Genomic DNA, 25589 nt, shown 5'->3' with positions numbered 1-25589 from the left:
ATATTTTAAAATTATTTCATATTTATGAAATATAGTATATATTTTTTTAAAGGGTCGCAATCTCCTGTGAACGTATCTCCGATGATCTGCCAACCCAAGTGAAGGCCACGCACTGTAACGTTGGCCACACTTTGTAAATACCGAACTCACATCACACACAAGGATTCCCTCTTCAATTTCTCCATCACAATTCATAGGGTCTCATTCTTCTTCGTCTTCTTCGTCCTCTCCTGGAGCAAGCTCTGGTCTTGCTCTGCAAATGGAGACCTATGCTTTGCACTCGCTCTCCACCTCAACCTCCTTCTTTCGCTCATCCTTGCTCCGCCAACGTTCTCGCTCCATTTCCAATGCTCAATTCTCTTTTCCATCGAACCCCGCTTTCCAATCCCATTCACTCCATCTCTCAGATCACCTGTGTCTCGTTTCTCTATCTCCCTTCCTTCCAAATCTTCCATCTTTATTACTCCTACCCGTAAGTCCCCCATAGCACACAGCCCAATTCAAGCTTCTTCTTCGTCTTCTCCGCCACCACCTCCTCCGCTACACAAGGCGCCAAAACTCATTCCTTTGATTATTCCATAGGTATAGGTCTTGCCGTTCGCTTTTTAGTTCCCAGACCAGTTGAAGTCACTCCTCAGGCGTGGCAATTGCTCTCGATTTTCTTGTCGACTATTGCAGGGCCTGGTTTTGAGTCCATTGCCTGTGGGGGCCTGGGCTTTTTTGGGACTGACGGTTTCCATTGTCACCAGAACACTGACTTTCTCGGCGGCTTTTAGCGCGTTCACGAATGAGGTGATCTGGTTGATTGTGATCTCCTTCTTCTTTGCTCGTGGGTTCGTGAAGACTGGGTTGGGAGATAGGATCGCGACGTACTTCGTGAAGTGGTTGGGGAAGAGTACGTTGGGTTTGTCTTATGGGTTAACGTTCAGTGAGGCGCTGATTGCGCCGGCGATGCCGAGCACCACCGCAAGGGCCGGTGGTGTGTTCTTGCCTATTATTAAGTCACTGTCGCTTTCGGCCGGGAGTCAGCCGGAACACCCTACGGCTAAGAAGCTGGGTTCTTACCTCGTTCAGACACAATTTCAGGTTAGTTTTCAGTTTTCAGTTTTCAGTTTCAAAAACTGTCAGGCTGAATAAAATTCTCCGGCGAAATATAGTATAATCTACAAATTGTCTCATATGGACTTTGTAGTTGTGTCACTTTTATGGTAATCTTAACTGAAAAAACAGGAAAAACTATGGTGATTATGATCGATGTTCTTTTTGCAGTTCTTCGCTAGTTTCCCTGCTTTAATGAACTAGGCATCATGTATGTCTACTATAGTTGTGCATTACTATTAGAAGTGATCATCATAGACTGCGGTGTTGCTAGCTTCTCTGCTTCCTGAGAGCTGTTCCTTGTTTGAACATTGTTATCGTGCGATAAGGAAGTGACTTTTGCATTGCCATTGTGATCTGTGACAGTCTGCTGGTAATTCTAGTGCTCTTTTCCTGACTGCTGCAGCTCAAAACTTACTGTGTGTCAAATTAGCGGAGGAGCTGGGGGTGATGGTTTCAAACCCTTGGGTTTCATGGTTTAAGGCAGCCAGTTTACCTGCATTGGTTTCTCTTCTTGCTACACCGTTGATTTTGTACAAGCTTTATCCTCCTGAAATTAAAGATACACCAGAAGCACCCAGCCATGGCTGCAAAGAAACTGGAAAGCATGGGTCCTGTCACACGGAATGAATGGATTATGGTTGGTACAATGCTTCTTGCGGTCTCTTTATGGATCTTTGGGTGGTCATGAGGTTCATTTAATGTCAACAAATAAAAAATTGTGTGCATTTATGTTTTGACTTGGTGGAATCAAGTATCATGGAGATACTGAAAAATACAGAATCTTGAAACAGGAAAGTGAAGTAGAATATAATTTTTCTTGGCCATCTAGTTTCTATCCCTTTGCTTCTTGTTGCTAAAGTTGGGGGAAATTTTTCAACATTCAAATTTATTCTTATTAGATGACACTATGTTATGTCATTAGTTCTTTGATGTCTTCCCGAACAAATATAAGCCATTGATGATTTTAGGAATACCTAATAATTACATTTTTTTTGTTACTCTTTTTCTTATTGAGCCATTGATCCTGTCAACATTTCTTGGTGATGCAGGGGACTCCCTTGGCATTGCAAGTGCGGTAGCTGCAATGATTGGCTTATCAGTGCTCCTTGTTCTAGGAGTCCTTGACTGGAATGACTGCTTGAATGAAAAGTCAGCATGGGATACCTTGGCTTGGTTTGCCATTCTCGTAGGCATGGCTGGGCAGTTGACGAATCTTGGTATCGTTACCTGGATGTCTGATTGCGTGGCCAACTCCCTTCGGTCTTTGTCTTTAAGCTGGCCTGCCTCTCTAGTAGTTCTTCAGGCAGCTTATTTCTTCATCCACTACCTTTTTGCAAGTCAGACTGGACATGTGGGGGCTTTATATTCTGCATTTCTGGCCATGCACAGAGCAGCTGGTGTACCTAGTGTTCTAGCAGCACTTCTTCTAGGTTATAATACTAATCTTTTTGGTGCAATAACACACTATGGTAGTGGTCAAGCTGCTGTATATTATGGAGGTATGCCTATTGCTCCAATGTCACTTTTTTTGGTTTTTTTTTTTTTGGGTGAATTCAATCGCGTAGCTTCTGGTCAAGTGCACGATATCTATCCCGGTGGTAAACCTCATGTCAGTCTTTTCTGATTCTGATGCATTCCTGTTCTCCCCACACCCACCCCCCCCCCCCAAAAAAAAAGTCTCCCCATGCTTGGAGGCTCTACGATCTTAGAATGTGTTTCAAAGATATGGAGGGCATGGGAAGGAAGGGTTCATTGAAACCATTTGTTCATTTGGGATTTATTAATAAAGGCAGGATAATCGAGTTTTAAATTCAATTGAACTTCCCAAGTACTTCTTCACTTTCGTTCATTTTGGAGATTTAATGGAAAGCCTTCTCAAAGAAAGGGAAGAAATATTATCATTCATCTATCTTCACTTCTGTTTTCTTCCTTTTCCATCCCCTCCCAACTCCAAACATGCATCCCTTTACTCAATCTTCTTTTGGGTGGAAAGAAATTTTAGACCTTAGAAAACCCTACCCAAAGTCATTCTAGTTGCAATATGTAACCTAGAGACTGTCTGAGAAGGCATGCCTAATATTTATCTTGGAAACTCTTTTGCATTGTCATTTAAAAGATATGTTCAACAATTTTGGCTGATGATATCTTAATTTTTGTACATTGTCATAAGATATTGATTCTAGTTGCAACATGCAACCTTGAGATCGACAAAGAAGGCTTGTCTGATATTTACTGTGGCACTTTTTTACATTGTCATTTATACTATAAGTCAACAATGGTGGCTGATGATGCCTTAATTCTTTTTCCCCCTTTTTTTTTGACAGCTGGTTATGTAGATCTTCCTGATATATTTAAAATGGGTTTGGTTATGGCATTTGTTAATGCTATTATATGGGGAGCAGTTGGCTCTTTCTGGTGGAAATTTTTGGGCTTGTATTGAGGTTTCATTTCTGTGCTCAAAGAGAAAATTGAAGTTTTTCCCATCGCAATATGACTTACTTCTGTCCGGCCGCAAGCAACAACAGTATTCTGAGGGGAGCATCTGAGCTAAGCATTTCAGCATGGAAGATTCTTGCTTCCATTCTCAGCTTGTTAGTTTTGGCATTGCCACCAATCCTTTAGCTTATTTTCAGTCATGCATGAATAATTCTTTTGGTGGGAATTTAAGTTACGGATTTGAAACTGATCTTATCATGTCTTTGTGGAGGATGGCTTAGTGGGCTTATAGCTAGCCAGCATTCTGATTTTTAATATTCTGATTGTGGCCTGTGAGTTTCTTTAAAGCACTCACAGGGAATCAGATTCTAGTCTGTGAAATTGAAGCGAACTTATATCTTACTGGGAAAATGAACAATAGAAGGCTTATCTACACATTCCAAATATATATATATATATATATTTTAAAAAAACGGTTTATCTGTTGGTTTTGCTTGAACTACAAATTTGGTCTGTAAAGCGTTAGTGTCAAATTTGAATTGGGATTTTGCATCCTAATACACGTCAAAGAGAAGAGGTACATGCAGCATAGACATCATCAAGAAGTAAGTGTAAAGAAAGGTTACTCGAACAAAATCATCATTCAAAAGCCTGTCCACATGTTTCAATCCAAAACCAACAATTACACGAGAACGACAATAAATATACTAAACTACAAACAGAACTTGAAGCAAGAAATCTGACAACGCATATATATTATCATGGTTACAGAAAGGATATGCTTTTTCATCTTCAGTACTAAAGCAGTAAGGTTACCAATATAAATGCTGTCTGTTTTGAAGTGAAAACCGCAAGTCAACCAAGGAGTACTACTTCTGTTATTTGTTCTTCACATATGGCTGAGAACCTGCCTCTTCTTTCTTGGTTTTCATCCTTCTATGATGTTCATGTCAGAGGATTCATCAATTCCCAATTTTCCTAGTATCATCCTCTCTTGTTTGGTATCTGGTTTTTTGTGCGGTTAAGAATTTATATCTAGTTGAGGCAAAGTAAATTGCAATGGTACAGAACTCGTGGCATGCATTTTAACGCACATCATAAGTGCATGGGAAACGTTAAATATTATGTTCTTTCTCTAGAAATTCCAATAATGGCTTAAATTCATTCCTAAAGGGGCATATTTACAAAGAAATGATTGAGTTGCATCAACTCAAGCTGGTGTTGGTGATTATAACTCTGGTTCCTAAAGCAAATGGTTGGGGAATTTGATTCTCAGTCTATACATAAATCATGTGAAACCACATTTTGCAAGGATACATTCCTCGTCAGGGTTTTCAGTAAAATTGGAATGCAGAGCATTACCAATGCAATCGACTATAGCAGAGGTAGTCATTGAAGATTCTATGCATAAAATGGCTGTGATGGCATCTAATCGAGTCACCTCATTTCTGAAACATCAACCTTGCATGAGCTGTGACAATTTAAGGCATTTGAGGGAAAGGGAAGTTGACAAGTTAAATTTCACCATTATGTCCAACTGTTAATGACATACCTTGAGCTAGGCGAACCAAACTTTCCAGCATGCGAACAGTTGTCCTAGCTACATTGCAACTAAATAAACCAACAAGCATTGATTCAAGTACTAAGCTCTTGCAAAAAATGACTTCACATCAAACCTGCATTATGAGTTCCAGATCTCCTTTGGAGTTGATAATAACTGGATATGACTGTCTCAGCCTCTCTTGTAAGGACTGGTTTGAAGGTTTCTTTTACGTAGTTGAAGATTCTATGCATAAAATGGCTGTGATGGCAGCTAATCGAGTCACCTCATTTCTGAACATCAACCTTGCATGAGCTGTGACAATTTAAGGCATTTGAGGGAAAGGGAAGTTGACAAGTTAAATTTCACCATTATGTCCAACTGTTAATGACATACCTTGAGCTAGGCGAACCAAACTTTCCAGCATGCGAACAGTTGTCCTAGCTACATTGCAACTAAATAAACCAACAAGCATTGATTCAGTACTAATCTTGCAAAAAATGACTTCACATCAAACCTGCATTATGAGTTCCAGATCTCCTTTGGAGTTGATAATACTGGATATGACTGTCTCAGCCTCTCTTGTAAGGACTGGTTTGAAGGTTTCTTTTACGTAGTGAATATACCTGCAGGTTTTCTTCATTAAAACGAGTAACCAAGCATCTCTTACAAGTCAAGATTTAATTATAACGTTCAGTGATGATAAGATTCCATTTGAAACAGAGTTCTGTAGGCAATTTGCATTTTTCACGCTATTAGGTCAATTGCTTTTCTCTTGCATAGTTGCCATAATGGCCTCAGTGTACTGTTTTGAAATTAGTTTGAAACCACCATGACTAGAATCAAAGTTGAAAATAAAGTACAAGGTTGAATTCATATGGAAAAATGAATTGAGATTCTAGGTCATATAATTTGCTGAAAGCGCTTTAGTAGCATCTTAGCTTGAAGCATCATCCACACCTTTCCCCCTCTATCTTCTAATAATTTTTTCTTTTGGTTCATGTTACTTTTGGAAGATACTTCACCTCTTGAGCAAAGGAAGGGGCCGATATTTGCTAGATCTTCGTCTTGCCTTGCTTTATCTGGTTCTGCCTGGGTGCTAGTTTTCAAGTATTACATTTTGTTATCACAATAAACTGTATGCATAACACTTGGGTTCAGATTACCTCATTGAGAATATGAGCTGAAACTACCGCGTCCCATTCAGGATTCTTTTATCCAAGAGGCACAAGGACTATATCGAACCTGCTTAATAAAGGACCAGAGAGTGTTTTGTTGACAGATAGAGCTAACTTGGGTTAAGCCGGACAGCCACTAAATTGGATGGTAAATTAAGCAGTATCAAACAGAAGTATAAGGACAATGCCCATCATATATGACTCCAGCCCTAATTGATTCAAGAGAGCAACTGCGACTGTGATTTGACTTCAATTCAAAATGATTTTGAACTAGTACAAAGTCTGATTGAAGGGATACGTTTTCGGGATCATAATGTCCCTTAGGATTTGTAGCCCAAAAACTGTTGTTCTAGTGCTGAGTGTTGTTACAAGACCAGCCTGGGCCAAAGCAAGAAGGAGGAAAGTGAGAGGAGAGAATTAATCAGTAGCCATATTTTCCAACAAACACCTAACTAACATTATAGCAGCCAAGATGAAATGTAAATAAATTCCAAACAGATAACGAGTTAAACTAATAGCTGACAGAAACATGATAATTCAGGTTCCATGAAAAAGAAAATATTGGATGCCATTCATAATATGCACCCGTATTACTACTGTTAAAATAGAAGTCATTATATCTAAAATGTCAGGTCCCATCTGTCTAATGGACTAACCGGGCCTTCAGATTATCCAATGGTGAGAAATCAAAGTTAGCCTTTTAAACAGACATGTTTTCATGTTTATTTAAAATGACGTTTCGGTTTTGACCAAAGACAATGACGTTTCGGTACATGTCACGTGTAAGAGTAAGATGTCAAGTCTAAGGGAGTTTGTTAACAGAATGAGAGACATGGAAGACATTTTCCTTATTCCATGCTTGGATGGGTTGTAAATGAAATGAACTGTTCGTGAATGGTGTTATTTAAATAAGTGAGCTTCACCTTCAATTCCCACCTCATCCTCTGTTATTTTTTTATTCATATTTTTTGGACACCTTTTATTCCTTTACTTTTACTTATACATGTTTGGCTTGTTGATATATCGTGAGTTCATGGTTGAATACTAATCACAATGTTTAGTTGATTACCATAGATTAACAAGATGAAGCGGGTCATTCCACCCCGACTTTTCACAATTCACTATGCATATCCGCCAAGCATTTTAATAAACGGTAATACAAAATATACTTGAACATTGGAAAAGAAAATTTATTTTACATGTAATTAAATTGTACCTTAGCAACGCTTATAGTCTGCTGCTCCATGGCTTCATGTATGGTTGCTCTGTCATGTTCCCTCATACTGGCAAACAACATCAATCTTAGCTTCATAATAAAAGCTAATATGCTAGGGAATTATAAAAATCATCTTATTTTAATGTCGTAGGAATTTGAACTTATCACTAAAGCATCGGATGAGAATTACCACCAGCCTGCTTGGATTAATGAAGTTGCATAGTGGTGGAAAACAATAACAAATATATTTTTGTAGTAATGAGGACTTTTTCCAATATACAAGGCCCTCCAATACAGTTAGGATTTCAAAGTTTTCTAGGCAGATTGTAACTTAGTTTGAAGAAAAGCAAAATATTTTACGTCGAGAAAAACTACAATCCTCAAAAAGAACTGAAAAATGAAACTAAATCAAAGCAACTTCGAATTTGAAGTAATGCACAATAGTTTTCTCATCTAAATTTGAAATTATAACTTTTATCTTTAAGTACACTCCAACTTATTTAAAATATTTTTTAAGAAAAAATTCGGTGTCAGCCGAGTCTTTTAAATGACTTCTCAAACTGGCATCGTCCAGGAACCTCAGAGCAACTCCAGCTCCTCTTTGCAAATTAAAAAAAAAAAAAAAAAGCACTGCAGCTCGATCGGAATAAGACAGGTTACATACATACGATCAAGAGGGACATCTAACAGTTAATCCACTACTTCAAAGTTCCCCCATCAACTACATGGCTCCAAAATGTAAGCGGAATGGTCGTCGCTCCTAAACTCCTGCCTCCCGTCACTATTACGATTTTCTTGACTCTTAACTATGAAGGCAATAAAATCACACCATCGAAGAAAATGCGACCAAGTGGCAAGTCTTGATGAAGAGAGATTGCAATATCCTCAAATTAGGTTGTTTGTAATCGTTGTTTTGTTGGGTTGTCCTTAGTAACACTACGATATATAAGTGATATCCCATGGAGCTTCAGCAGTCTAGCATGAAGATTTGTTTCGTTCTTTCAGTACGAATCATGTTATTAGAGCATAACGACATTATGAAAATTTAGTAATCATAGGAAGTATCACCAACGCATAACCATCGTGGCAATCAAAGCTGAAATGACAGCCTTCGGCCAAAGAGCTATTTTAAAAAGTATAAATAGTATTAATTCTTTTAAAAAAAGAACCCTCCAAGATAAACTATGACTCTTGAGAACCGAAATAATAATTCCAAATATAAAAGTCTTGGTAAATCAAATGATGGATCGATACTAGCATACTACGAACTTAAGCATCCAGAAAACATGGGAACTGTCATAATAGTAAAGCAAAAATCTGGCATGCTTCCACTAAAAAGCTTACCTATCAAATTCATCAATGCAACACAACCCACCATCTGCCAGAACAAGGGCTCCAGCTTCCAACATCCATTCTCCTGGATATTCAATAAAATTAGCCTTGTAATTAATTATTCATGCTAATATACTAATAAGATTATGCATATTAAAATTTGTTCAAGTAAATTGCATGAGTTTTATGGGTTTTACAACTGAAATTCACTTTAAATTGATGGCTCACAAGTTAAAATCATCATTGTAATAATTGTTATTGAACAATAAAAAAATAACACAGGAGACGAGTTTTCTAAAACGTGCCGGAAATCTCAAAAGCATATGTAAACCAGCAAAAACCACAATAACTAAAAAAATTATAGAGCCTAGCAATCGTTCCATGTTTCAGGGTCTCAAAACAGGGATTTAAATCTTTTGAAGTTTGAATTAGTTAATTTCTGTGAAGTTTTCTTTTTTAAGAAAGAGAGAGAAGAGTTTATATTTTATAAAAAATAACAACATGAACGAAAATACTTAAAAAAAAAACTTCACATAAATTCATCAATTCTACTTCAAAGAATTCAAATCCCTCGAAACAGTACTCTACAGAATAAGAGCAGCACATTCACTGGTTACTTGGACAGTCTTGCTAAATAAAGAAAATATTAAGATCTTAACCAAACATAATTTCAAGGGAGAATTTACAGCTAAGCCCCTTATAAGGCATTTATTTATACATAGGTCCCTTTGTTGGGAAAAAAAAAAAGTTGTTAATATAGCATATCATAGTTGTCAATCTCAAGTTCAAAGGGACCTAAATGTAATTAAGTCCCTCACAAGGGACTTGGTTATAATTCTCTCAATCCCCCCCCTCCAACAAACAGCGTATTTGACAAGCGTAACTTGGAACATAAGTTAGGAAAAATCTATATAAAACTCACCTCCATCCTTCACAGCAGTAACAGTCAATCCTGCACTCGTGCTTCCCATGCCAGTGGTAACTACAGATCTATTGCTCAATTTTGCAGCAAATTTCAAAACTGAGATTTCCCTGTGCCTGTGGAATTAAAAACAACATGGAAATGACTGATAGAGAAATTTCAGATTAAACTTTATATGTTTAAATTCATAAATTAGTTTTGCCAAGGAAATTGAATACACAGTTGCAATTTTAAAAAAAAAATTAGTATTTAGTTGCAGTGATATTATTTAAGAAAGGTAAACAAACAATAAATAATAAATAATAAACTAACAAATAACTGCTGTTGACAGAATGCATATTCAAGTCCAAGTATAGTAGTTTGGAGACGAAAAATCATCCAATGTTTGCAGCAATTTCATTGCATAACATAAAATCACTTTGTTGGCATATAAACTTACAATTTAACATGTCTGCATAAAAAATGCAAGTTAGTTAAAAGATTAGTAAATTCACAACAGCAATAACAATAACTAACAATAATGATGATGACGATAGTGGCAACAGGGATGGATTTCCTACCAGGATCGCCAACCAAGAGTAAGTGGGGGTTCTCCTCGAACCTTTGTTCCAGAAGCATGGACATGTTGCACACCTCCAATAAGTGTTAATGCAACTAAAAATGCCAAAAAAAAAAAATAAAAACAAACGAATACTGTGAACAAAGATGTAGTAATGGTTAATAAAGGGATGTGAGGATGTACGAGATGCCTAATGATTGAATATCACTTTCTACGTTTTAACATGTAGCACTCAGCATTCTATTTTAGCTAAAGTATAATAATACTAGGTAATTCAAGAAAATTTTGTTCCATGTTGTCGTATGTAACAGAAAACCCTAAAATTTATAAGGATAATCAATCACATCAGGGACCCCATCGTAGATATATTTTGTAAGTTCGTCCATCATAATAAAATGGAAAGGTAACTCAACAAATCATTGATGAAGAATATAACTCAAAACTAAAATGGTTTATAAGGATTGTTTAAGATGAATATGTGATTTAAAAAATTGCCACAATTTGACGGACTATTTACCTGCCAGCTTGACAGTGAAGAGTCCAAATACTTGTGGGCAAATTCCTCGTAAAATAGCATTCCTCCCTGGATCAATTTGAAACATCTTTTAAGTTCATCTTTAAAACATAATTTATAAACTCCCAGTAAACTTTTATAGCTGTCAACCAAATTTAGGGGGTAGAGGGTAAATATTTCAAGCTGATGGCTACCCCCTGACTTGTAGTTCAGTTGCTGATAGATAGCATAAAATTATATTGGAAGAAACTTTCTGCAAAGGTTCATAGAAAAAGATTAAATTATAGATATAATACCAAAAAAAGATCCCTGGACCAAAATACCACCTTTCAAAGGACAATCTTTGAAGTGGATCCAGAATTGTTTGAATTTCATAACAAGATCATCAGGAATATCAATTTCTGACTTCAGTTCATTTGTTCTCCTGGAAGCAAAGAGAGAAGCAAATATATTAATGATTAAGCTGTTCTTTTCTTTTATTTTTATTTTTTATTTTTTTGCATGAAAAATAAATTTATGATATTAGAGAATACAAAAAAGATGAAGAATAGAGGATAAGAAATCCACCACAAAAAAAAGGGAACAAAAAGTAAACAACTGAACTCTTCATCTCAAGAGGGTTCCAATCCCTTTGAAGATCCACAAGAGATAACCCCCTAAGAAAATCATTTGCTAAAACCCACAGAGGACAAACAAATGATCCTCTCTTGAAGAATCTATGATAGAAGAAACCTCTGATTTAAAGCTCGTATTGCAACCTTGATATCACTGACAGTTGAGGTAAATGAGGAAAGGCTTAGACTACGTAATTATAGAATTTGTGCTTGACTGAAAATATAGCATTACTGATAAATCCCAAATACTAGGAAGATTTATCTTTTAATCTTTTATCATCAAGCACAGGGAAAAGAAATTCTCTTTTCACCTTACACGATTGGCTATTAGTACAGGATCAAGGTCACAGCGTACATCTTTGACTTCTGATGACCATTTTGCTGTTAACACCCCAGAACAAATTACATCATCTGCAAGAGAAAAGAAGAAGAAACAAAAGGTCCTTCTTTCAGTTAAACAGCAACACAAGGATACCCTATTAACACATAAAATATGACTTTATATTGAAATACTAGTCTTTGACCAAAAAAAAAACAAAAATTGAAATGCTAATCAGGCATTTCTTTTCTTAGAACTTGGTAAAATCACTCGTCAATGTCTTCCTGTACTCCTGTTTTAGCATATCATAGTTGAGCATCAACCTTTTGGACAACTGTTGCTCAGAGGTTTACGACTACTAAGCAAACAAACGTAATTTTTTTTTTCAACTGTTTTAATCACCTATCCACTCAAAGGCCACCTAAACAGATAGCACTTTAGAATACATTGAAATCCTGTATCGCGCACAATAATGCCTTTCTTTGGTTAATCAAGGTTCCTTCAAATAAAGTTCCCTCTTGCATATGATAATAAAAAAGTTACTATCAGAACAAAGAAAATAAGATACCTCCAGCTTTAACAATGTCAACAAGGTCATCCTTCAAGATGACAAGGATTGAACGAGGAATCACCCCAACACCAAGAACCTGCGTGCTTTCTTGGATTTTTATCTCTTGATAATCATGGCATACTATAGTATTATCTACATACTGGAATTTTGCTCCTCCACAGGGCTTAGACCCCTGCCAATGTGAACAACAACAAATAACTAACATTTCTTCAGCGAAAAAAAGGGAAATAAACAATAAAAATAACAATGACAACAGAATACCCAAATGAGAGAACCTCAAATTCAACCAAGGTTAGATAGCAATAGAAAAGCAAGAAATATTAAATGAATGAACAATGAATTCATTGAAAACGTGGGATTTAAAGGATAAAAAGTACAAAAAGTAATAGCTTACTGTGAGAGGCGGGAAATAAACAATAACAATGGAATACCCAAATGAGAGAACTTTGAATTCAACTAAGGTCATATAGAAATAAAAAAGCAAGAAAAATTAAATGCATGAGTTAATGAATTCATTGAAAACATTGGATTTAAAGGATAAAAGGTATAGAAACAATAGCTTACTCTGTCTAGCTGTACATATGTTGAACTACAATTTTGCACAATGTTGCAAGAAACCTCACGTAGTGCAGGAAAATTCTAATTGCAATATTTTGATTATATTTCATTTTAGTAAGAGACCATACATCATGATTTTAAAAACTATAAACAATTGTATCAATTTTAGAAATAGGAAATAGTTTAGGAAAATATGCAAGACATAAACTTTAGGGAAGAGGAGGTACCCGAACTTGACAATTTGAAGGTAGTGTTATGGAGTTTCGTGCTTCCACCTCTGGATAAACTAGGAAGCTGCACATATACATTGTTAGCTTATACTAAAAAAATTGAACATGAGGCATCGTGAGCATAAAACAGATATCTTCCTCCAGAATAGGTAATAAAACCATGAAAAATGAAAAGTAATAAATGTGATAGCAACGTGTAATTAATAGAAAATCTTTGGACAATTTCAAATTGAGGCATCTGAGGCCAGCCTATCGATAAATTTTGGGGAAAATGGCACCCCTGCTCCTTGTGAACAAAATCAGTCTGCAAAGTTTAAAATTTAAGAAAACACCTATTTGAACTATGGACTGACATGAAAACCTTGTACCAAATATTATTAATTGCAAGAGGTCACATAATTCTCACATGATTGTACACACACAATTTTATTCTCGTCTGATGTCAATGAAAATTGCTGAAACAAAGAAGCAACCTCTTCTTGTTAATTTTCAGTGAGTTTTCATGTTTTCGTTTTAGGACAAAGTTCAGGGAGGAAATGTAGCTTCCTCAAAATTTTATAGATTTGAAAGCTGGAAAGCCAACCATTTAAAAACATAACAAGGTAATATACAGGATTTTTAACTATATAAGATGGGTTCATGTATTTAATGACACTGGAATAATCGGGCATAGGGCACACCTCTTCTTGCACTTTAGGCACATGTACTCCCTCTCTCCTTCATGCATCTTTATTGCTCCTGACCGGATTACTGTCCCTTCAGAGTTAGAAGAATCCCCCGGTGCTTCACTCTAATACGTCCTATGCTTGGAAAGTCTCTATTGCATTAAGACACACAAACAATAAACGACAAGATAAATTAAAAGAGTATTTGCTAGTCATATTTTGTGGGAGGATGAATCACAACATATAACAAATAAATTCCAAGACGTCCTTAAGACAGTTATTAATCCGAATTCTCAAAAACAGTTATTCAGCAAAACTGAGTGAATGGTTCAAACTTCAAACAAGCTTGACAGCTTGAAATAAGCAAACCAAGCTTGAAAGAAGCAAACCCGGGCATTCAAGTGGAGAGCCGCTTGTATTAATGCGGACATGAATCATCTTTTTCTCAACCCATTTCTTGTCTGCTCCCGAATCTTCCAATATGATTTTCTACACACAATAGTAAACAAATCCAAGTCAATTTCGCTCTTCTCTCCTTCCACGACCAAAATTAAAGAAGTATTATAAAGTCATGAATGAAAGAATTTTGATCGGAGCTAGCTGACATGGGCCCAAACAGCAGCCTGGTCGAATATTTGTAAATATGTAGCGGGTTCGGTGAAGATGAGATGGGCAAGGTGAGGGTCATCATCCATCAACTCTGCGAAACTTAAGAGCACAAAGAGATTTCAATTTCGGATACAGGAACTTGTAAAAGTGATAACAAAAAGAAACATAGGAGATGAGGGTAGCGTACTCGACGAAGAGGGGGTAATAAAGCTTGGAATCTGGAGAGGAAGCAATGCAACGGAGCTGGTCCGAGTGATTACGTATGAGAAAACTCGCCATAGGCTTTTGCCAGTAACTTGGATCCGTGGTGTCCTCGCCGACGTCCATGGCTGATCGCGCCAAAAAGCAGCGGTTGGTGGGACGATGATGATGGATTTTGGCGGGAAAGAAGCTAAATACGGCGTCCCAGGGTCAGAAATGTCAATTCCTCTCCTTGGTTTAATTATATTAGATAAATAATTTAAATATCATATATCATATAATCATATATATCATGTAATATATTGTGAAGTGCATCTCAGGATACTGCTCATCCACAGCTGGATCAATAGTACCATTTTTTACTTCTTCTTTTTTAATTTCATTTTTGTATATTAAGAGTTTATATGAAACCCATAACAAAAATTTTAAAAATAAGTGTGGAACTCATAATAAAAAATACTTATAAATATAAGACTCATAAAAAATAATATGCATAACATTTAATATTTTCTTATAAATGTATAAGATTTATTATTTATTGATTGTATTTTGTTTATGTATATGATAATTAATTGTATATAACATGCAAATTAAATAATAAATTATAAAATATAATATTTAATTATTTAAATCAATCAGCTTATTCATGTTTCCTTTTTATATATCATATACAGCAAATTTCAATCAATTCACACAATTTAAAAATTAATTAGTTCTAATAATTATGTTTGAAATTGAAAATTTGAATTAAGATGTACTTGTGATTTAACATTTATATTTTCCTAATTTAATTATAATATCATTTAATAAAGAGTAATTAAAAAATGTGTTATAAATATTTTTTGAAAATTATCGTTTTTGCATATAAAATGTGTTTAATATTTCATGCATCGCATGGAGGTATAAAATTTAATTTAAAATAAAGTGAATATAATTAATCTCGTTCTTAACTAATTTATAGTTATAACTTATAAAGTATATTTTATATCTCAATAAATTAATTAATTATTTTTAAAAATATATATTTCTTTTTATGTTTGTCATTGTTTAATAAAAGACGTGTCAATTAAAAAGAATTTATTAATTACACTTTTAAATTGAAATAGTTTTGGAAGAATCTTATTTTTTTTGATAATTATAAGGAGTAGGCCTCATCGACCTAAAACATAAAAAATGATGGGTTATATTTTGAAATGCTTGCATTATATTTTTAACATCATATTTAAAAAAAAATACTTTATAATATCAAATAAAAAAAATTTTTTAGTGTAATCATATTAGTCTTCCCATGAGATGCATGTGTATTGTACTTCTTCCTCTTGGTTGTTACTTTTCAATTAGGGGATGGAGGGGGCGAGTTCCACCCCCTTCCTTGTGTATGTATGTATTTGCCTCTTACAAAATATACTTATTGTACATGATATATATAACTTGTTAGTTTATTAAAATATTTTATTGATTAACATTAATTTTGATTGATAAAAAAATAATGATGCTTGATGTTTATATCACTACTAAAAAATGATATCAACAAATTTCATCACTAATTTTTGATTTAGTGATGGAAATTTTTATCATTAGATTTGTCAGAAATACAGTGCTACTAATTCATGTGATGGACATGTGTGTCCATCACTAATTTTGTAACAGAATTGCCTATCATTTTTTAGATTTTTTTTAAGATGAAAAAATTATTGGAATTTTCTTTGCCTTTTATCCTCCCATTGTTATATGTAATCAATACTAAATTAAAATAAGATGTTCATATGATTTAAAGGAAAAAATTCTAAAATAGATATATTTTTAGAATTTTAATTTACCTAGATATAACAATTCATAGATTAAAATAAATTGTTATATCTATATATTTGATTATATATGGGATAACAAATTTTCTGATAAAACAAGTTTTTTTTATTTCTATTTTCTAATCACAAATATGTTGGGGAAATAAAATTATATAGTTAATTTTATTATTATAATTATTGATCTATAACAAGATATACAATTGTCTTTCACACTTTCTATAAACTATTATTTTTAAAATTATGGAGTTAATATTTACTCATAATTTAACTTTTATTAGTTTTTATGATTTGTTTGTATCAAAGAAAATGGTTGGGACGAGAGATTTTAAATTTTAGTGATTTTTTAGTGACTTCAATTTTAGAAAAATAGTTTCTTTTACATCTCTCAAATAAAATTTTATAACATATTCATCTTTTTTTCTTAAAATGAAATGATTAAAATATTATCTTTCCTTTCATTTTAAACAAAAAAAAATGAGAGTTAATATTTTCATGCATCGCATGAGGTATAAAATTTAATTTAAAATAAAGTGAATATAATTAATCTCGTTCTTAACTAATTTATAGTTATAACTTATAAAGTATATTTTATATCTCAATAAATTAATTAATTATTTTTAAAAATATATATTTCTTTTTATGTTTGTCATTGTTTAATAAAAGACGTGTCAATTAAAAAGAATTTATTAATTACACTTTTAAATTGAAATAGTTTTGGAAGAATCTTTTTTTTGATAATTATAAGGAGTAGGCCTCATCGACCTAAAACATAAAAAATGATGGGTTATATTTTGAAATGCTTGCATTATATTTTTAAACATCATATTTAAAAAAAAATACTTTATAATATCAAATAAAAAAAATTTTTTAGTGTAATCATATTAGTCTTCCCATTGAGATGCATGTGTATTGTACTTCTTCCTCTTGGTTGTTACTTTTCAATTAGGGGATGGAGGGGGCGAGTTCCACCCCCTTCCTTGTGTATGTATGTATTTGCCTCTTACAAAATATACTTATTGTACATGATATATATAACTTGTTAGTTTATTAAAATATTTTTATTGATTAACATTAATTTTGATTGATAAAAAAAATAATGATGCTTGATGTTTATATCACTACTAAAAAAATGATATCAACAAATTTCATCACTAATTTTTAATTTAGTGATGAAAATTTTTATCATTAGATTTGTCAGAAATACAGTGCTACTAATTCATGTGATGGACATGTGTGTCCATCACTAATTTTGTAACAGAATTGTCTATCATTAATTTTTAGATTTTTTTTAAGATGAAAAAATTATTGGAATTTTCTTTGCCTTCTCTATCCACCCACAACATGAACGCTATGAGGTCAGGTATTTTATATTGTGGATCATAATTTTTATTTTATAGAATGTGCTCCTTTTGATTTGAACCTATAACCTCCAGCACTCCAAACCTTTAACATTTATTTTTTGTCGGTTAAGCTATAAGCAACCTTTAATTTTAAAACTCAACTTTTAATAAAAATATACATGCACACATTTATACACATTGTCAATCACTTTACCATCATAACTATTATGCTATCATTGAGCAAAATATTATACATTTTATTTATAGAGTATATATATAAAAATTAAGTAGTAATTAAATTATATAATTAAGTTTTAAATATGATACAATTTTTATTTATTTTAATATATTTTTTTGCAAATATTAAAAAATTATACTAAAAAATTTTGTATGTGAATACACATTTGTCTATTATTATATTTCTATATGATTATGGATTTTATTTTATATAAGATTTTTTATTTGTCACTAATTAGTGACAGAACCATATTCATTACTAAAATTGTGAATATTGAAATAAAGATGATGAATTTCAAAATTTGTCACTAATTTGTCACAAATAATTATAATTAGTGATTGATTTTAATCCATCACAAATTATCTGTTAGTAAATCTAATTTTTTCTAATAGTGTATGTCCACATTAATCTATTGTTTTCTTTCGTATAAAAAAATAATATTTTGTTTTCTTCAGCTGTTTAAATTAAATTATTTGAAATAACATATGATTTTTAAGATTGTCTTATTTGCATGTCAAAATGTTTTTAAAAATTATATATTATTTATTATATATGCTGATTTAAGTTTTATAAAAATTTAAATATTTACTTTATCCTCTCATTAAATCTTAACATTCAATGAAATCTAATTCTACATAATTCATTATAAAATACTCTGGTACCGTTAAAAAGAAATTAGGTACTTAAATTTATATATTTAGAGTATTTTTTTTCAATCTAACTAATTGGATTTTAAATTTTAAAAGGTCAAAAATATCGACAAGAAGAGATATTTATAAGGCAAAAGTGGTGGCTTAAAAGCCATATGATTTTGATTAAAAATTGTGAATATAAGTTTAAATATTAAAATTTTTCCTTATTAGTATTTAATTAATTAGTTTTAAATTACTTAAATTAATAATATTTATTAAATTTAAAAAGTTGCCCCCTCAAATTTAAGGTCTAGTTCCGCTCTTGTTTTCAATTGTGATCATGACACAACAGCACTAGATATTTTTCCTATACATCGGCGGCAACACTCCATTGATGACAACTGAAATGGGTATTATTCAATATACTCATGATTATTTTTAATTCTAACATTTCTATGAAAAAAAGTTCCAACATCTGGATTATATATTTCTTTTTTCATGGACATCTTGATTATACCTAGAAACCAGACTTAAGTACTTGGCCTTATATATTTAATGACCTTTTTTTCCAATCAAATCAAGATAAATAAATTTTAATGTATTAATAATATTAATAACAAAAGTTTGTTATAGAATATAAATGATATATAAACAATCATCATGTCTTAAGCATATAACATTAAGTATATAAATTTTTCCTTGACATTAACTCAATTTTTTTCTAGAGAAGTTTTCAAATAAATTGATTCATTGAAGATATTAACATGGGAAGATTTTGATTTGAGTTCATAAAGATAAGAAATTCTGTTCTTAAAAAAAAAAAAACGATTCTATTACCAGGTAAATACTAATACTAAATACATCAGAAATACATTCTCTCACAATTTTCTTTTCCTAAATAATTATTTCTCTATATACCACTAAATGCATCCTGGGTTCAATTTTTTCAATGTTTGATAAGTTTAAAACTACAATACTTTAGGGAATATTGGCCTTGGAATATAGATTCTACCAACCATTCTAGCCAGAACCAGTCCAAAAGCCAGTGCAACTCCAAATAATGCATGCAACCTCACACAAAAATACTTAGCCATGAAGATCTTTTCCTTGTCCTGTGCAAAAATAGACAATTCAGATTCTGCAGAATATACTGATAAATTTTCCAAAGATTCATCCGCAAGTCTTCCTTCCACTCACCTTGTGGTTGTCTTGTACAAATCTAACCACAAAGTTTCCCATAGGAAGAGTCAGGGCACAGAGGAACTGATATCACAAACAACAAAAGAAAATTATAAGCCCCTTGTCCAAAATAGTCATTGCACCCTAAAAGAAAGGCACAGATAAGACACGAGGTAGAGAAAGTTGGATAAGTGTGAGTTTCTCGATCAATACACTTTATCAGTTAAGTATGAATATATCGTATAAAGCATGATAACAATGTGATCCCTTGAAACCTATGTGATGGGTATTTAAATGGGATAAGAAAACCTGTCTCAGCTATATTGAGGTGAGAGAATCAACCCACTTAGATACTCCACTTGAGCATTACATACTATTCAATGTGAGACGTGGTATCCCATACTGTTAAGTCTCCATCACCATGGCAAGTTTATGATTGGCTTGGTTTATTTCCTATGTCTTTGTAAACTGAATGAATATAAGAATTATTCATTAAGGACTTGCTTGGTACACAAGATATAAAGAAATGAAAAGGGAACGAAATGAAGAAGGTAATTTTGCATATGAGATATGTCCTTTGTACTTTTGAAATTGGGTTAAGATGCAAAAATACTCAGAAACTTTTTCTCCTTAAGTCAACAATAGTGCATAGATACCTATTAACTTTATAAAAGAGGCCAAACTTCCTTGATTCATTAAAATAGCCTGACATTAAATAGATTGGAAAATGTTGACCTCTTTCATAAAATTCATGGATATCCATGTACTATTATTGTTAGCTTAAGAATACCAGAAGATTTTGAAAAAAGTTTTTGGTGTTTTTGCACGTTAACCCTTTGAAATAAAAAAAATGATCAGAATATGTAGCTATAGTTAAGTAATAGTAATGGGAATGTTAAATATATATATATATATATATAGATTGCATGTCTCCATATTTTATATCATGGAAAACGAATCTTTTCCCTGAATGCAAATCAAACAGAGCCAACATGTATAGGAGAACATCATACAATACAAGTGACAGGAAGCATCCCGCTTAGTCCGAACGAAGCCAAAAGGGCGTATAGCAACATGATTGCCACTTTCACTACCTGTGCACCTCTTCTAGAGCCAAGTCTGACCTGAATTAAAGAAAGAAAGAAAGAAAGGAAAAAAGAAATCATTTATAGATTCACATAGTCAAATTATGATCAGCAATAGCAGAAAATGCTTTGTCCAACAAAGTGCATTTACCAAAGGCGAAAATTTTCCGACCTCCCTGTCACCTTCCACCTTTAGTCATTTACAAGCAAAGTCAGCTACTTACAGTTACAGATAAAGTGGATTAATAATAAGAAATCAGAAATGGAAGTACCTGATGGAAGTGACTGCAAAAGAGAATTAGGGCTGTTGTGAACCCAACAAGGACCGATGCCGAAAGAACTGTTCCAGTTAAGGGTAAATGGTTCATCACACTATCAAAAGTTATATAGAATCAGCAATCAAGCTATGAAGTTTCCAAATTTATATATGTATATATATATATCTATATAAAGGTCAATTGCTTCTCAAAATCATGAGGTTTACTCCTAACTTGGAAGATAAGGAACAGTTCTCATGTGGACTGTCACCATATGTACATAATTGACATGCAAATGCAGGGCTCGTGTGTGAAATTGTACAGATCAAATTTGGGACATTGCAAAAGTCATCAATGTTTTTATAACCCTGTTTTTATCATGAACAGGCAAATTGAATTCCACTAAAAAGTGTATATCAGCTTAGTCGAGAGTACCAAATAAACATAAAAATCTCTTTGAACCAGTAAACCAAAGTAGCAAGGAACTTTAAAAGGCATCAATGCATGTGAAGAGAGAAATAACCTTTCACTGCCCAGCAATAAATAAAAGGCAGTAGTAGAAAAAGGACCAAATGCTGCAAAACACAAGGGCTCTCCCAGTCCTTGGTAGCTTAACCGAAATGGTGGACACTGCAGCACCAAATGAATCAATCACAGAATGTGAAAGTTAGTATTGCTCTCATTTGACGTTCAAATCCAATATGAATTCAATGTTGAAAGAAAGTATTCTCTTTCTCATATATATATATATAATTATCTTATATCCACTGCTACTGGATCAAATTTATATATTGTATCCAAACAAAAGCAACTTGTCCAGGGTGATTCTTTTCGTCCACAAGGTTCAAACCCATGCATTCTTTACTTTAAGGGTTTCAAATCCTTTTCACTCGACATAACCATGGTTGATTAACGGAAATAGTTTACCTGATATATGTAACCGCAAATGATTGCACAAGTTAGAAACAAAATTGATTGTATATTTCCAGCCTTCATAGCAGACCAAGTTAGCCCCGTGAAGCCAAGAGCAAGACATAAGCAGGCAGCAATGAAGGTTCCAGTTCGGCTTCCCAAATTCAATATGAAAGACATAAAACATCAGTTTCTATTTTACGCCAGACACTGATGTAAAGAAGAAAACATAGATAAAAATGTAAGTTAAAGAGAAACTCACCTGCCAAACAGGTTGATCACTGATTCCTTTTTGTTTTTATCAGCTCCAGTATCAAAATCATAAACATCATTGCTGCAATGAACCAAATATAAGAAACTATTTAGCTAAGAAAAATATCAGACAATATCCAAGGTATTGAAAGTAGTGCTTAACAGCACTCTTTTTTAATGTTTCAAGGATATTTCAAAATGATTCAAGAAAAATGAAAGTTTTATGTTGACTCCTAAACTTGTGACTTGCAAGATAGAAGCTTACATATAACCGAAAGCTGTGACTGCCAAAAGTTCTCATGATGAGTGAGTTTCATAGTGTTCACAATGCATTCCTATTAAAAAAGAACTCACCTTAAATTGAGCCACATGATGATAAGAACTGAAGATGCCAAGAGAGTAAAATAACATCTAGATGAGAAGAGGCCTGTCTGCAGATAAGCCGCTGCACCACCTACCTATTTGTTGACAATAGGAACGAAATAAGACAGATAATTTAATGTAATGGTCAAATGATGAAAATAAGAGATGTTCATTTGACCAAAGTCTACTACTGACAACAGTTTAGCATTGCTCTGGTGTATCAGTGGCTACATTCTACTTATCTATCTTTAGGTGGGAAAAATGCTAGACTTAACATGAATCATAGAGGCATATGCATATCATCATCAAGTTGATGGCCTTAAAATCTATGCCTAATTATTATAATAAAATTATTCATAGACCACCACTTCAAATCTTGAGCTTTTGGATTATTCTAAACTTAGTTATATGCCTTCACTTAAAAGCTCAAGCTTTTGTATGAAGTAATAGCTCAGAACGTAGATACTAAATCAGTGACAATGCCATAGCAATTCAACTTGAAACGACTTGTGCAAAGTTAAGCTTTAGTTTGACATGTCAATGTGAAATCACTAGCTACAGGCTACAAAGTTACATTCTATAATCCCAATAGTAACATATTTTTTCTATTTTTTTCTTTTTAAATGTCAATGCTTAGGGTCAATGCATCAGACTTCAGTAAACACATGTTTTGAAGTTGAGAAGCTCACAGTGAGAGGAACCAAAGCAACAGAGTACATTGGCAATTTCATTGCCCTCCAAATCAAAACTCCCTTTGGAATCTCCTCTTCAACTACCTCTCCAGGTTCTTCTTTACGGCTAAAAAAGGATCGGTCTGCTTTGACCGAACGAAGCACATGTTGGTCCCATTGCCTTCTCCTGACAAGCAATTGACTTCTATATCTCCAATAAAACACTCCTTCCACATTACATGATGATCTCTTGGAGCTCACACAGTTCCTGAAAGACAATCCTTTTCAGTAAATCTTAGTTCTCACAAAAGAGGGTTTTTCTAAGGATACACGCGCGCGCGCGCGCGCACACTCACTAGACCAATGCACTCAAATAGCACAAAATATGAGAAATTGCGAACATATAATGACGGTAAGAGAACAACAGTGAACGTGTTTGCTAGCTTCAATCGAATTTTACAGAAATTAATAGTTGATAAAATTGAAACCATTATATTTTGCAACAGGTCAAATTTATTTTTTTAATATATTTTGATATGTGTAAATTAAGCGAGAGGGGGGGATGGAGAGAACTCGCCTTTTGATGAAGCAGCTCGGAGTCTGGAGACAAGACCCTTGAGTGAGCTTGCAGAATGTGGAAGACATTACAGAGATTAATGCATTTCCAAGCTCTTCTCTTCTATTTCTATGGTACAATGAGAGATGAAAAAAATTAACAAAATGGAGAAAACTGACAGCAGCAGCAGCAGCTAACGGTAAGAACTGTGCAGTTATGACTTTTCAGTTATACAGTGTTCTGGATGAGGCAGTATCAATTCCTATCTAATTACAATCCAACAGCATCTAATAAAATAATGCCACGTAAGAGCGCAAGTGTGTTTCCTTGCGCGCCTTAATATATTTTATAGTTGGAGAAAATCTATCCACCTGCCATCTACCATCTGACATTTTGTCGTAGGATGGAGTGTAGATCTTCAGTAACCAAATGACATTTTTAAAAAATATTTTTCAGATAAATTTTTAATTATTATATAGTAAATGAAAATAAAAAATGAGGCTCATATTTTAAAAAAAAGTGGACATGAGATTCACGTTAAAAAATGTGTGGTGAATATAAAACTAATATTAAAATATTTTTTAATCTAATTTATAAGATATTTTTAAATTTTATTAAATATACTTCATAATCTTATTTTATAAAATATAAATATAAATTTTCAAAAAAACATTTCATTTAATATAAAAAAATATTAAATTGAGAAAGAAACATATATATATATATATATGAGAAAGAGGGAAGGGCAATATTGTAACAGGTGTAATTAATAAAATATTATTTTTATCAAATTATCTTATATATCTATACCTTTCCTCAATACATCTATCCATATTCCACATCATCCATTAGTTTTAATTATTTATTTGGTTTAATATTGTAAGATTGTTAACTATGGTACTAAAATTAAATAAATATATGATTCATTATCATCACTTGAATGTTTTTGAAGAAAAAAGGTTTAATAAGCCTTCTGGACCTTGAAACATTACGCCAAAAACACTCTGAAGTTTAAACTTTTAAAACATGCATTTAATATATAAAATGCACTTTAAACTTCTAAATCCAGAGTAAATTACCCCATATTGTTAACTTATAGATAACAATATTACTATTCACATGGGGCCTAATTAAATGCTGATGTAGCAATCCCTTGCTAATGTATCATTTGTTAAACCCTACACTTTGAAATTTAGAGCAAATTAGCCCCACAATTTATATGTAAAACATTGATTGCTATGTAGACTAAATTAACTTCAACATAGTCCACCGTAACGAATGCGTCGTTAGCCATGGTGAAAGATCTAAAATTTTACTACTACAAAAAAGGAACAAATGACGGTTATTTTAACTCATAATTTGTCATTTATGTGGTTGACATTCAAAGTTTTCCCAATTAAATGACTGTATATCATCATTTAAAATATAATTTTTAAGGTCAACGCTATCAAAGGAAAGAATAAATGACGGTAAATAATTTACCCCTCATATATTGTAAGATAAATGCATTATATTTCTATTCAATAAATGATATCAATTACCTTTAATATATTTCAAATGTAGGTCGCACCAAAATTTGTAAAGGACTTCAGAATTGATTTTTTTTGTACGGTATAATACAATCGCTCTAATAAAATAGTAAAAAATATGTTAGTATGGAATTTAAATAAACAAATAAATATGTAAAATACTTTATGCATTTACATATTAATCAACTCTAATAAAATTTGT

The 25589-nt window shown here is 33.0% G+C and overlaps 2 protein-coding genes and 1 pseudogene across 6 annotated transcripts; 1 reads left to right on the top strand and 2 right to left on the bottom strand.

The window, feature by feature from the left end:
- The first annotated feature begins 222 nt into the window (after positions 1-222).
- LOC129305895 (dicarboxylate transporter 2.1, chloroplastic-like) lies at positions 223-3970 on the top strand (annotated as a pseudogene).
- A 578-nt stretch (positions 3971-4548) lies between these two features.
- LOC129305894 (probable DNA helicase MCM9) lies at positions 4549-14747 on the bottom strand. The gene is given in 25 exon segments (XM_054946086.1): positions 4549-4990; positions 4992-5008; positions 5090-5137; positions 5214-5323; positions 6103-6124; positions 6127-6169; positions 6244-6369; positions 6554-6588; positions 6591-6633; positions 7472-7538; positions 8816-8888; positions 9726-9821; positions 9824-9841; positions 10286-10313; positions 10315-10379; positions 10802-10867; positions 11125-11222; positions 11724-11823; positions 12300-12474; positions 13088-13154; positions 13771-13849; positions 13852-13905; positions 14145-14244; positions 14361-14463; positions 14552-14747. Coding segments are annotated over 25 exon segments (1938 nt in total). The 5' UTR covers positions 14692-14747; the 3' UTR covers positions 4549-4825.
- A 4621-nt stretch (positions 14748-19368) lies between these two features.
- Positions 19369-24065, bottom strand: LOC129304603 (2-carboxy-1,4-naphthoquinone phytyltransferase, chloroplastic). 5 transcript variants are annotated; one of them, XR_008591738.1, is made up of 12 exons: positions 23880-24065; positions 23321-23570; positions 22623-22726; positions 22279-22350; positions 22032-22170; positions 21628-21734; positions 21120-21219; positions 20999-21037; positions 20776-20886; positions 20137-20230; positions 19781-19846; positions 19625-19695 (listed from the first exon to the last, which is right to left on the bottom strand). XR_008591738.1 is itself a non-coding variant. In XM_054944315.1 (11 exons), exons 1-11 carry the CDS (start codon positions 23945-23947, stop codon positions 19552-19554), a joined length of 1119 nt encoding a protein of 372 aa, XP_054800290.1. In that variant the 5' UTR covers positions 23948-24065; the 3' UTR covers positions 19369-19551. The 5 variants fall into 5 exon arrangements, 2 of the variants coding, with proteins under 2 accessions (XP_054800290.1, XP_054800289.1); XR_008591737.1 differs by having other exon boundaries at positions 19627-19695; positions 20072-20230; XM_054944315.1 differs by lacking the exon at positions 20137-20230 and having other exon boundaries at positions 19369-19695; positions 20857-20886.
- Between the last annotated feature and the right edge of the window lie 1524 nt (positions 24066-25589).

This window comes from Prosopis cineraria, unplaced genomic scaffold (assembly GCF_029017545.1).
Source record: "Prosopis cineraria cultivar Desert tree isolate PC_DT_omini unplaced genomic scaffold, ASM2901754v1 PC3, whole genome shotgun sequence".
NCBI lineage: Eukaryota > Viridiplantae > Streptophyta > Magnoliopsida > Fabales > Fabaceae > Prosopis > Prosopis cineraria.
The sequence above is the reverse complement of the archived record's forward strand: the minus strand, read 5'-3'. Positions and strand labels throughout refer to the sequence as shown.

Coding starts and splice junctions, on each gene's coding strand:
- LOC129304603 (XM_054944314.1), bottom strand. CDS start 23,947: ATGTCTTCCACATTCTGCAAGCTCACTCAAGGGTCTTGTCTCCAGACT. Junction 21,735..22,031: donor TTTGCGGTTACATATATCAG/GTAAACTATTTC, acceptor TTGGTGCTGCAG/TGTCCACCATTTCGGTTAAG. Junction 21,038..21,119: donor TTTGCAGTCACTTCCATCAG/GTACTTCCATTT, acceptor AAATGACTAAAG/GTGGAAGGTGACAGGGAGGT.